Here is a 13,039-nt window from a genome sequence, read left to right as displayed (position 1 = left end):
TGGGGTGGGAGCAGATTCTGAGACAAGCCAGGGTCACCTTGGTGGTGAGACACAAGATCAAGAGAGCCCTGGCCCCAGAGGGGACACCGAGTCCCAGGGAGAGGGAGGAGGCCAGGACTCCAGCCACAGCCGGGCTGGCCAGGCCCAGGAGAGCGGGGGTCCAGACCCTGAAGAAGACACGACCCCCACAGGTGCCTCTGGCATTTTATTAAATACAACCTAAAGCCGGGGGCCTACAAACCCTCCCGCCAAAAAACAACCCGTGAAGTAGAAAAATAAACACCGAAGACCACACGAAAGGTCAAGAGGGCCCTGCGGGGGCGGGGTGGGGCTCCCCGAGCCCTAGGATTCTTTGGGACGTCGCTGGCTGGCCACGGGCAGGGGCGCCTGTCAGTAAATGACTTCGTAGACCGTGGCCTTCTTGTCCCCCGAGCCGGTGACGATGAACTGGTCATCCGTGGAGATGTCACAGCTCAGGACGGAGGAGGACTCTTTTGACTGGAGCCCAAGAGAAGCAGGGGACAGAAGGACAGGGCGTTTGGGGGAGCCGGCCTGAGAGCAAGGGCACCTCTGCCTCCCTCGGCCCAGAAGGGGCCAGGCCATCCCCACGGGAGCCCGGGGCCGCCTCTCACCTGGAAGATGCTGGCTCCGTAGGGTGTCCTCCAGGCATTGAGCAGGTTGTCCTTGCCCGTGCTCACAAACCACCTCCCTTCAGAGAAGAGATGGCACATCACAGGGGCACAGGGCGCAAGAGAGCCGCCCTCCCGTTAGCCCTGGCACCTGACGTCTGCCTGGATCCTCCCATGCACCCGGCGGGTGCCCTTCTTATCCCCATTCCATCCTTCTGTCCTGCCTGACTCCTATGGTCTCTTGGGGTCTTCTTGGCAGAGACACTGGGGAGGGGGTTCGCCATCGCCATTTCTTCTCCAGCTCATTTTACAGGTGAAGAAACCGAGGCAAGCACTGACTTACCCAGGCCACGGCTAGAAGCCTCTGAGTCAGGATGGGAACTCAGATCTCCCGACTCAAGACTGGAAGCTCTGTCCTCTGAACCACCCAGTTAGCAGTGGGAGGAGTTCTGGACTAGGAGGAAGAGACCAGCAAGTGGCCAGAAACCTGAATCTATCTGTGCTCTGCTCTATGTGACCCCCGCAAGTCATGAACCCTGCTGCTCTGAGTGTGAAATAAAGGGTCTGAACTCATTCTCTAAGGGCCTCCCAGTTCTGACCTCCTGGGTTCTAAGGGCCCTCCCAGCTCTGACCTCCTGGGTTCTAAGGGCCCTCCCAGCCCTGACCTCCTGGGTTCTAAAGGCCCTCCCAGCCCTGACCTCCTGGATTCTAAGGGCCTTCTCAGCTCTGACATCCTGGGTTCTAAGGGCCCTCCCGGCCCTGACCTCCTGGGTTCTAAGGGCCCTCCCAGCTCTGACCTCCCGGGCTCTAAGGGCCCTCCCAGCTCTGACCTCCTGGGTTCTAAGGGCCCTCCCGGCCCTGACCTCCTGGATTCTAAGGGCCCTCCCGGCTCTGACATCCCGGGTTCTAAGGACCCTCCCGGCTCTGACCTCCCGGGTTCTAAGGGCCCTCCCAGCCCTGACCTCCTGGATTCTAAGGGCCCTCCCGGCCCTGACATCCTGGGTTCTAAGGGCCCTCCCGGCCCTGACATCCTGGGTTCTAAGGCCCTCCCAGCCCTGACCTCCCGGGTTCTAAGGGCCCTCCCAGCTCTGACATTCCAGATTCTAAGGACCCTCCCGGCCCTGACCTCCTGGGTTCTAAGGGCCCTCCCGGCTCTGACATCCCAGGTTCTAAGGGCCCTCCCAGCTCTGACCTCCCGGGTTCTAAGGGCCCTCCCAGCTCTGCCATTCCAGATTCTAAGGACCCTCCCGGCCCTGACCTCCTGGGTTCTAAGGGCCTTCTCAGCTCTGACATCCCGGGTTCTAAGGGCCCTCCCAGCCCTGACCTCCTGGGTTCTAAGGGCCCTCCCAGCTCTTTCTCCTGGGTCCTAAGGGCCCTCTCAGCTCTGACACCCTGGCAGAAGAAAAAACATAGCTAATCACAGACAAGGCCGAGGCTCTTCTCCCACAGCTCACCCACTGATGTCATCCAATCCCTTAACAAGTTTCTGCTGACAGGGCTGGGCCCTGGGCCAGGTGGGGAAGGGTCAGCACTTATAGTGCTAAGTCAGAAGCTTCTATTGAAAAAGGAGGAGGAGGAGACAGAAGCAGCCTAGAGACCCAGGAGGGGGAAGTTCCAGAGGGAGGTCCTGGAGGTAAAGGGCCCCCCCGTGAGTCAGGACCCCTTGGGCACCAGCCCCTTGCCTACCACATGAGGCGAACTTGAGGGAGAGGACGCAGCTCTCATGCAGGTGCAGCTGGTACTTGTCCGGCTTGCTGACGTGCAGGATCTCCACAGTGCTGCTCTCCATGCCCACCGCCAGCCAGTCGCCTGTGGGGCAGTGGCCCAAGGAGAAGATCTGGAGGCCAAGAGGGGATGAGATCAAAACGTGGCCAGAGGGGAGGAAGCATGCAGGGAGCACTCCCGGGGCCCAACCCATCCTGTGCCACAGGAGCCAGGGTCAGGCCCTGATGCTCCTCTCTCCCCGAGTGAGCTCGAGACACTTCTCTCTGGAGGCTGAGTTCTGGCTGGAACCCGCTCCTAGCCTGGGCACCTGGGAGCTAAAGTCGTGCTGCTGCAGCTGCCGGCCCTCACGAAGGTCCCAGCAGCGAACTGTGTTGTCCAGACCCCCCGTCCACAGCCGTGCTCCATCATTAGAGATGTCAATGCAGCTGGCCCCGTCTGTGTGGCCTTGGAACTGCCTGGAAGAAGAGGAAACACTCAGGTGGTCTTGGTGGCCCTCAGCCCCCTGTGCTTGGCCCTGGCCCTGGCCCCGGGCAGCCTCACCTGACCATGGCCTGGTTCTGCAGGTCCCACACCACGATGTTGCCGTCGCTGCAGCAGGAGAAGCAGACCTTGGCGTCGGGGCTGATGGCCAGGGCGTAGCAGGCGGGCGCCGAGGAGGTGAGCTCGGCCTTGATGCGGGGGGTGGGGGCTGCCAGGTCCCAGATGGACAGGGTGCTGGCCTCCCCGCCCACGATGAGGCTCCGTCCATCAGGCAGCAGTTTGCAGGAGCGGATGTAGTTGTCCCGGTTCTGGATGTGAGGGAGAGGAAGAGCTGGAGGCAGGCTTGGGCCTGGGCCAGAATCCCAGGCCTGTGAGGGAGCTGGGGGACCGTTCTGCCCAGGCCCCGAGGAGGGGACGGGCCAGGCCAGAGTCTTTGGTCAGCGCCCCGGGGCCCGGGTCTGGATGGCGGTGGCCCTCCTCCCCAGGGAGGGCAGCTCCCGGCCCGTCTCCTCACCAGGCAGTCCAGCTGGGCCACGGGGGTCTTGGTGCCCGGCTGGGCCACGTCCCACACCTTCACGCAGCCCTTGCCCCCCGTGTAGACGTGCTGGGTGGAGTTGCTGATGGTGACGGCGCAGACGACTTCGCCGTGGGTGAGGGTGTGCAGCTGCCGGGCGTGCCTGGGGATGCCCGTGCCCAGGAGGGCGTCGGAAGGGAAGGGCACCGGCTGCATCTGCCCATCAGCAGACACGTGGAAGGAGTATGCCCTGGAGGGAAGGAGGGCACTGAGAGTGTTCGTGCTGGGAAGCAGTAACCTCCAGTCCCCCAGGCCCTCCAGGGGCCTCCACTTGCTTCAGCCCTCTGGGCTTGGAGGCTGCTTCCCAAAAGCCCCTCAGGCCAGGGCCAGCCTCTCTGACCACACTAGGCAGCCCCCTCCCCAGAATCCATCAGTAGAGCTCGGCCTCTAGGGACAAGCCAAAATCTCTGCTTCCTCAGCCAGGGGCAAGCGAGGAGGCTGGGCCTGAGGGGGCCACAGAGCCCAGGCAGACCCCCTCCCCTTCATACTCACGGTTTCCCTGAGGTGCTGCCGGGCAGGTTAGCAGAGAGACTGGAGACCCGCATGTGTGAGTGAGGATCATAGCTGACCTGGAGATGGGCGGGAGAGCACTTTACATACCTGGGCCGGCCCACAGTCCCCTGCTCTCCACCCCAGGGGAGCTGAGGCTCCAGGCCTCAGAGGGCCTGAGGAAGCCTCATGGCAGAGATGGGCCAGAGGGCAGCCACATAAGCCCCAGAAGCCTCTGTGGGGGGAGGGGAGCCCAATCACCCCCAAGCGGGGCTGAGAGGACGGACCACTCACCAGGGCAGGCCGGCCGTAGCCGGACGTCCCTCCCATGCTGCTGGCCCCGTTGAGTTGTGAAGATGCCAGGTGGAGCCCCGTGTAGGCCCCGGGTGTGGCCAGGTCTCCATTCACGGCCGAGTGCACCATTCCCATCCCGAAGGGGCCCGTATAGGAGCCAGCTACAGCCAGGGGGCTCCTGAGGCCCAGGGCTGGGAGAGAACCTGAGCTCAGTGCCCAGCTGGGCATGCAGGAGGGTGTGCAGCTGCCACTGAGCCGCTCCCCCCCCACTGTCCGGAGCCCCGTCATTGCTGGCCCGAGCTCCCCCCCCAACCCAGCCCAAGCCCCTCCCACCTGACCACCCGCTTCCTTCCCCAGGGGGCTGCACGCTGGGGTTACCCAGAGAATCCACGGCCGCCTTGCCCAGCCCAGGCCGGAAGGGCTGCGGCCCCATGCTGCCTCCACTGCTGCTGCCGCCGCCTCCAGACCCCAGCCCATCTCCTTGGGACGTGGGCGTGCTGGACTTCAAGCCTGGGGTCCCAGCCTTCTCCACCTGGAGCAGGAGGGTTAGGCCAGCTCCTTCAGGGGCTGTTGGCGGCCTCTGGCTTTCTGCCATGTGCTGAGCAACAGCCCCCTTGGAACAGTGAGCAGAGGAAATGGGGTGGGGGCTCTCCCCTGTCTCTGGGCTGGCTGCCTTTTGGGGGTTCTGGTCACTGTGCTCAGCACCCCTCATTTCTTCTGCAGGGGCCGGTATAGTTTTCCCGTGTTTCTCGTGGTATTTCTTGTTTTGCTCACCCTTGTTTATTCCAGTTTGTTCCAGAGCCTCCATCAGGGAAGCCCTCCCATTCTAGTGGGAGAACAGAGGCCCAGCACACCCAGGCGACCAGCGCAGGCCGAGTCAGTGGCAGATCCTCCAGAGCCAGGCCCGGTCCCTGGGTCCCCCCCCTGCCCCTGCGGGTCCCTGACCCCCCACTCCTGCCCCCACGCCGCCCTCCCTCTCTTACCGGGGGTCAGGTCCTTGCTCCGAGCGGGCGAGGCACTCCGGGACGAGGACACGGATGGAGGGCTGCCAGGGATGGCCTCCTTCCGGGGCAAGGGAAGTCTTGTCCAAACCATTTTCCCTCGAAGAGTAGGAGTGAACACTATGGGGGGACTGAGGATCCTAGAGAGACAGTGGAGATATTGGTCCAAAGGCCTCCGTCTTTCTCCAGCCCATCCCTCAAGCAGGCAGGGCAGGGGAAGAGCCAGGAGCCACTGACCTCATCAACCACCAGGTTGTCCTCGCTCTTGTCGGCGTCGCTGCCCTGGAAGACAGGGGGCAGGGGTGTCAGGCCTCTGAGCCCCCCCTCAACCCCCACCCTGGCCCAGACCCTCTTACATAGTCCGTGAGAAAGTCCTTTTCCTCGGCCCGCCTCTTCTTGCTGCTGCTCAGGTACTCGGAGATGGTCCGCACCCGGTCAGCACTGGGGAGGGCCAGGGAGCTCTGAAGGAGAGAAGCCCAAGATCTCCTCAGACAGGAGCCCTCAGCAAGGGTGGGGGGGGATTGGGCAGTCAAGTTTAACCCCCTCATCTGATGGAGGAGGAAACTGAGGCAGGCAGGGGACCTGCTCAGAGGCAGAGACAGAGGTCAGAGGTGGGATTTGAGCCTGGGTTCTTCTGGCCCCCCAGCAGTACTGTGCCCTCCCTCGTCCTGCTGGCCGAGACCCCCACCCAAGAGCATAAAAACTATGAAAGACCTACTGGGCCTGGGTCTCTGTCTGTTGCCGGGACAGCACAAGCAAGGAGTACGCGGACAGTCAGAGCCAAGGAGAGAAGAAAAGGCACAGTGAGGGGGGGGGGTCCACAGCAATGGGCTCCCTCGGCCCCCACCACGCCACAGCCTACCTCGGTGCTCTAGGTCCTGCAAGCCTCGATCATCCTTGGGGCCAGCCTGGGCTGGGGCTGCCAGTGCCCCTGTTAATGCCAGGAGCCCTGAAGCACTGCCCAGGCTGGCCAGGCCCGAGGGATGTGGGGTCAGAGGAATGGGAGGTGCCGAGTGGGGCAGGTGCTGGGTCTGCAGCTGGTGCTGGGGAAGAAAGGGGGAGTTCATGGGGAGAGACGAAGCAAGAAAAAGAGAGAAAAGAGACAGCCAGGAGAGACAGAGACAAGACAGAGACAGAGGGGGGGAGGGGAGAGAGGGAGAGAGAGAGAGAAAGAGAGAGAGAGAGAGAGAGAGAGAGAGAGAGAGAGAGAGAGAGAGACAGAGACAGAGACAGAGATATGAGAGGGAGAGACAGACAGCCAGGAGAGACAGAAACAGACACCCAGAGAGACAGACAGAGACATGTGAGAGACAGCCAGGGGAGGAAGACAGGGGTAGAGAGAGGTGGGGGGCGAGGACTGAGGAGTGGGACATGGCAATGGTCCCCAGAGCCTGAGGCAGAAGGTAGCTTCCACATGAGCAAAGGAGCACAGCTGGAGGGGCCTTGGAGGACTGTAATTTGGCCCCTTCATTTTATATGTGGAAGCTGAGGCTTTGAGAAGTTTAGGGTCTGATTCAGAGGGACAAGGCTAGCTAGGACACAGGTGACTACACTGGGAGGGTGCTCAGGCTCCGGCCTTCTCCCAATCCTCACTGCTCCCCAAGCAAGGATCTACCTACCCCAATGGCAGCGTTCAGCTCTGCATGGTCACCTGCTTGGCTCTCTCCACTGCCTGGACCACCTGCTGCTGGTGCTGGGGAAAGAAGGGAAAGTGGGTGGAGTCAGGGATTGGGGGATCAGGTCAGAAAACCCTTCTCACATACTCCAAGGCTGGCCAGAAATCCCTCCTCACAGCTGTCCTCTGAGAACCTACCTCCTGGGAGAGGAAGGGGATGAGCTGAGCACAGATCACGTTCAGTCGTTTGGCGATCTCTGTCTGAAAGAAGAACCAGAGACAGCTGTGGGGGGTGCTGGCCCACCCACCCACCCCAGGCACTGAGAGGTCCTGGACAAAGCAGCTAACACTCAGGAGGTCCGAGCTAGGGGGGACATCAACGACCTAAGACAATCCCCTCATTGTATAAAGGCGGCAAGCAAGGTTCTCTGAAAGGAATCCATGACCAAAACCTGCTACTGAGTCAAGCAGCCAAGCCAGGATGAGTGCCTCATATTCCTGAGGACTAGGCTGTTTTCAATATATATAACTGATGTTCTGTGTTCCAAGGGCCCTCCTGGCTCTAACCTCCTGGGTTCTAAGGGCCCTCCCAGCTCTGACTCCTGGGTTCTATGCTACCTGAATAGTAGACTCTGCCAGGCCAGAGTTCGGGGGTCTCCATGAGAGGAGTAGCCCTCGCCCCCCAGCTCAGAGGCTGGGTGCTGAGTGCTAATTGATGCTCTCAAGGCTTGTCAGGAAGCCCTGGAGAGGTCTCTCTTCCTTCCAGCTGCGGTTTTCCCTGTACCACTTGTGTGCCACAAGCAATCAGGGACCACAATTGCCAGCAAGGATAGTCGGGGAGGAGGAGGAGGGGTGGTAAGGAATCCGGCTGTGTTTCGATCAATACTTCTAGCTGATGAAGGGTGTGAGAATTAGCTCTCACCTCCTCCCTCACTGACTAGGCTGGAGGATAAAAGAACAGCTGGAAAGAGATGCAAGCAGGGGGCCTTCAGGCTGGCAGGGTCCAGAGGCGCTCGGATGCTGGGGAGGGCGGCGGGGGCAGGCTAGCCCTGGGAAGCCCTCCCCAGACTAACGAGATGGCAGGAACCTCCAGCCCCTAGGAGCTCCCAGCTGGCCCCACCACGAGACAGGAATGAATGGGAATTCAGGGGGAAATCTTCCCTGGGAAGGGCCCAGTGAGAGGCAGGGCTGGGGGGCTCCAAGGGCAGCCCCTCAGCCTGAGGCTCTGGGCCTGGGTGGGTGGTTTCTGGGCAGGCAGGAGCTGTCTCCTGGGGCGGGCAGTGACGGATCCTCCTGCCTGATGCACTGATGGGCAGGGCCCCGGGGGAGGCAGCCTCCAATTCACTCGGGCTCGTTAATGTGCAATTTACGGGCACTTTAACGCTCTCAGCATGAAAAATGATCCTGCTGCTCTAGGCTCCCTCTAGTTCTCTCCCTCTCCTCTGCTGAGCACTCAATGGCTCCCCCCCCTCCTCCAAAGGAGGTCTTTGAGGAAGAGGCAGGCAGGAGGTGGGGGAGGGGGCTGGATTTTTGTTCCTTCTTTAAAGGCCAGGAGAACCAACAGTGGGGGCAGGGCAGGGTGGAGATAGGTCTAAAGAGTATTGGCCCCTACTGCCCATAAAGCACTGAATGTCAGAATTAGTAGGGCCTTTAAAATTGAAGATGTCAGGGGTAGAAGGACCTTTGGAACTCAGAATTTCAGAGCTGGGAGGGCCCTTAGAACCCGGGAGGTCAGAGCTGGGAGGGCCCTTAGAACCCGGGATGTCAGAGCTGGGAGGGCCCTTAGAACCCAGGAGGTCAGGGCTGGGAGGGCCCTTAGAACCCAGGAGGTCAGAGCTGGGAGGGCCCTTAGAACCCAGGAGGTCAGAGCTGGGAGGGCCCTTAGAACCCAGGAGGTCAGGGCTGGGAGGGCCCTTAGAACCCAGGAGGTCAGAGCTGGGAGGGCCCTTAGAACCCAGGAGGTCAGGGCTGGGAGGGCCCTTAGAACCCAGGAGGTCAGAGCTGGGAGGGCCCTTAGAACCCAGGAGGTCAGAGCTGGGAGGGCCCTTAGAACCCAGGAGGTCAGGGCTGGGAGGGCCCTTAGAACCCAGGAGGTCAGAGCTGGGAGGGCCCTTAGAACCCAGGAGGTCAGGGCTGGGAGGGCCCTTAGAACCCAGGAGGGCAGAGCTGGGAGGGCCCTTAGAACCCAGGAGGTCAGGGCTGGGAGGGCCCTTAGAACCCAGGGGGTCAGGGCAGGGAGGGCCTTAGAACCCAGGAGATCAGAGCTGGGAGGGTCCTTAGAACCCAGGAGGTCAGAGCTGGGAGGGCCCTTAGAACCCAGGAGGTCAGAGCTGGGAGGCCAAAAATATTCCCTGTTCACTCTTCCCCTGAGCACAGAGTTTCCCTCTCTGAGGCACAGAGTACCAGGTGGGGAGGATTAGATCTGAGTTCTAGCTCCTGGCAGACTTGGCTGTGCTGAGATCCTGAGCAAGCCCCTCAGCTTCCCTGGTCTCCCCTGTCCTAGTCTTTGCCATTCAAAGGAAGGGGCTGGCCCATAAATGCTGTCTCCCAGGTTTCTTTGCACCCTGAATGTTCAGGAGTCCTGAGCCACTCCAGCAGAGCAGGGAGGGGCTGGCACTAGGTGATGGCCAGGACCCCGCTGCTCCCCTCCCCTGCCCCAGGCTGGGCTCTCTGTCCTGACAATCGCTCCACTGAGGACCTCAGTACAAATGTTTGGGCAAGACCCAAATCTGGAACCCAGGCCCTGGTCACCGGGAAGGGCTGGAGCCGGAGCTCTGTTGCCCCCACCCCAGCAGCCACTGCCTGGCAGCCCAGCCTCCTCCCAGGCCCCAGTGAAAGCACAGACAGGGCCCTGGCGGGCGGCCAGCAGCACCTGGGATCAGATCTCCGTGAATACTGCGCCTGGGAGCCCCTGGGCCAGATGAGACAGGGATGGGCAGGCAGGGGGAGGAAGGGATGGGGGGGGGAAATGGTGGCAGCTTTACTGGGAAGAGAAGCCACAAGAATGCTGGGAGGCCGCCCTGCCTTCCCCCATCCCCAAAGCTGCCGCTGGGTGGGCCCCCGCCCCCCAGAGCCCAAGAGACTTCCTGAGGAGAGAATAGGGGCCAAGCCGTCAAGGCCACTCACCTGTTTATGCATTTCGATGTTGAGGCCGTAGGACATCTCATAGTACTGCAGGAGAGCAAGGGGAAGATGGAGGGAAGAGAGGCGTGCTCCAGCCCTCTGCCCCTCCCCAAGAGTTGTCCTGAACCCTTGCCCCTCCCCCACCCTCCCCCCAGGACCTCTCACCCCTGACCCGAGGACATCTCACCATGACATAGTGCCTGTGAATCTCAGTCTTCTCAGATGCCAGCTTCTCACACTCCACCTTCAAGCTAAGGGCCACATGCAAGTTCTGAGTGAGGGCCCCAGAGGCCGCCAGGCTGGGAAGGGAGCTAGGGGAACACTCACTTCCCTTGGCCCCCATGAGGCTCACTCCAGGCTAGGAGCCTGCCCCAGGAGGGAAGGTGAGCCTCAGAGGGAGATGGGATAACCCAGCTCAAGGTCTTCATTTTAGAGATGAAGGAGCCTGGGCCCAGAGAGGGAAAGGCTGTTCTCCAGCCGTCACCAGCAAGTCAATGGCAGCTTCAGAATCAGAACTGACACTTCCACCGGGTGTTTTCCCCTGTCCCAAATGAGACTATTGGGAAGGTGGGGAGGAGGGGAAGAGGAATGGAGGGAGACTCTTGGGGATTGAAGCTAAAAGGGATCACGGGGGAGGAGGGGTCTTGGCCAAGATCACAAGCTGGCATCAAGAGGCGGCATTCTCACCCAGTCTTGTGACTCCAAAATCCGGGGCCTGCGGCCCAAGAGGAGCCTGAGACTTCCCGGCTGGCCCGTCTCCTTGAGCCCCAAGCCTGTCTTTTGACCTCTATCAGAATCTCGAGGCAGGATCTTCCTTCTTCTCGAACCCCTCCTTACCTGTGGTACTGACTCTGAAGGAACTGGAACTCTTCCTTGATCCGATCCAGCGTCTCTGGGTAGGTGAGTTTCAGGGTCTGAGGAGTAGTGGCTGAAGCATTGGTGGTTACGAGCACGGCCGCCGCCGAGGCCACTGGAGGGGCTTGAAGGTGGGTCTGTGGGGGGGAAGCATTAGTGAACCTGCACAAAATCACCCAGCTTTTAAGTGACTAAGTCAGAATTTGAACTCAATGCTCATTTCTCTAAATTAAAATCCAAGACATTTTGGAGACACCAGGTCACTCAGAGCCAGTAGCTTGGGCTCAGCCTTAGGATGTGATGCCAGGAAGGACCCGAGTGGGGACTCAGACCCAGGCCTTCTAATCCACATTGCCCGAGGCAAGAGAGGGTCTAGTCCAATGCCTTTCTTTCACTGAGACCCCAAAGGCAGGGAAGGGATTTATTTGAGGTCCCTAGAAGTCAGCATGAGAGCTATTGACTAGTCCGGGTCGGGGGCCCCTTCCCTCTCCCCCCATTACTGCCCTCAAACCCTGGCAGTCCCACTGGGAGCGGGCACTGGGCACTTTAGCCTAGAGAGACTCACTAGGGAGGTCCTGAGGCAGGACTCACCAGAGGCGGCCTGTTCTGGGGAAACATCTTCAGCCAGAGGAAGCAGCCCTCCGCCTTATCCACCAGCCACCTCTCTGGCTACTAGATCTAATCTCTGGCCCTCTGCCCAGACCCTCGGACAGGCTCCAGCTCGAAACCGCCAAGGCTGCTGCCAGCGGGCTCTGAAAGGCAGCCGGCTGCACTGGGCTGGAAGAGAGAAGAGGGAAGGGGGGGCATCCCCTGCTGTGCCACCCTCAGAGCCCAGGCCTAGGTGCTGCCGGGACGGAGCTTGTGAGGATCACCCCCCCCCCCCCCCGCCCCTACCCCCCCCTCGGCCCTTTTGTATCCTCCCTCCGGCCGGCCCTTCCAACTCCTGCCAGCAGCCTCTCCACCTGCTGTCCAACTCCAGCCTGGCCCGAGCCCAGAGCTGGCCGGCCTGGGGCTAGCAGGCCACTTTGGCCAGCATCCCTCTTCCCCAGCTCAGCACTCTCTCCCCAGTGCCAACCCACCCAGCTCTGGCTCCCTCTCTCTCTTCTCCAGCCAGACAATGGGCCCTCCCCCTTCCTTTTTTTCTTCCCTTCCTCCTCCCCCCTTTCCTTCTCTCTCCCCTCTTCTTCCTTCCATTCTTCTTCCCTTTTCCTTCCTCGTCCCTCTTTTTTCCTCATCCTCACCCATCTCTGCTTCCATCACTTCTCTCTTCCTTTCCCCTCTCTCATTCTTTCCTTCTATCTCACTGGCCTCTTCTGGTTCTCTCTTCTCCTCCAGTCTCTCCTTCTCTCCCTTATTCCCCCTTCTTCTCTCCTGCCTCCTTCCCTCTTTTCCCTCATTCCCCCCATCCTCTCCCACTGTGTACACTTCTCCCTCATTCTCTCCCGCTCGCGGGTCCCCCTTACCCCCACTCTCCCCCCTCTACTTCGCAGCCTCTCCCCCCCCCCCCGGCCCCGCCTCCTATCTCCCTCTTTGGGAAGGAGGGGACGGAGGGGAGGGAGCAGGCGGCCGTCCCCGCTCGCTCCCCCAGGACTCACCAGGCAGGCTGGGGCACGAGGGGGAAGGAGGGACGGTCGGGGGCAGGAAGGAGGGGGTTCGGCGGCCCAGCGCAGCCCAGCAGGGTCCGGTCCGGCCAGGCCCACGGAGGAAGGGGAGGGGAGAAGGCGAAGGCCGGGGCCAGGAGTGCCTGGAGGCCCCCGAGCTGGCCTGCGCTGCTCGGCCCCACTCGGCTCCGCCCGGGCCCGGTCCGGCCCCAACCTCGGCTCGGCCTCCCCGCCCCCTCGGCCGCCGCTGTCGCCGCCGCCGCTGCCTCCTCCTCCTCCTCCTCCTCTTGGCCGCCCTCCCCGCTCCACTCCGCTCCGCCCCCGCCCGCCCCGCCTCCCCGGGCAGCAGAGGCAGCAGCGGCTCTGCGGGGAAACTGATCAATGAACGCGCGCCAGGTCCACGTGGGCCGGGGCTCGTGCGGGCCAGCGCCGAGCAGAGCCGACCAATCAGGGCGCTGCGGGGGCCACCGCGCCCCCACGTGGGGTCCTCGCGCTGCCACCACCGCCCGAGCCCATTGGCCGGCCCCAGAGTTCCGCCCCGGGAATGTGTCAATCAGCCCGGAGCCTGCGGAGCGATCAAGCCGGGTTGGGGCTTTAACCCTTGACTGGATAGTCTGCGATGGAGGTGTTTTGTTCCAGGAAAAGGGAGGAGG

The 13,039-nt window shown here is 61.8% G+C and overlaps 1 protein-coding gene across 1 annotated transcript; it reads right to left on the bottom strand.

The window, feature by feature from the left end:
* Positions 1–192: 192 nt before the first annotated feature.
* On the bottom strand, positions 193–12,608 carry LOC141562053 (transducin-like enhancer protein 1). The gene is given in 23 exon segments (XM_074302079.1): positions 193–498; positions 633–709; positions 2,316–2,466; positions 2,662–2,809; positions 2,895–3,142; positions 3,349–3,598; positions 3,901–3,977; positions 4,192–4,382; positions 4,570–4,724; positions 5,177–5,265; positions 5,267–5,332; positions 5,430–5,474; positions 5,549–5,653; positions 5,911–5,927; positions 6,055–6,235; positions 6,812–6,834; positions 6,837–6,885; positions 7,006–7,068; positions 9,934–9,978; positions 10,118–10,181; positions 10,768–10,922; positions 11,377–11,562; positions 12,381–12,608. Coding segments are annotated over 22 exon segments (2,334 nt in total). The 5' UTR covers positions 11,404–11,562; positions 12,381–12,608; the 3' UTR covers positions 193–390.
* Positions 12,609–13,039: the final 431 nt, after the last annotated feature.

This window comes from Sminthopsis crassicaudata, chromosome 1, assembly GCF_048593235.1.
Source record: "Sminthopsis crassicaudata isolate SCR6 chromosome 1, ASM4859323v1, whole genome shotgun sequence".
NCBI lineage: Eukaryota > Metazoa > Chordata > Mammalia > Dasyuromorphia > Dasyuridae > Sminthopsis > Sminthopsis crassicaudata.
The sequence above is the reverse complement of the archived record's forward strand: the minus strand, read 5'-3'. Positions and strand labels throughout refer to the sequence as shown.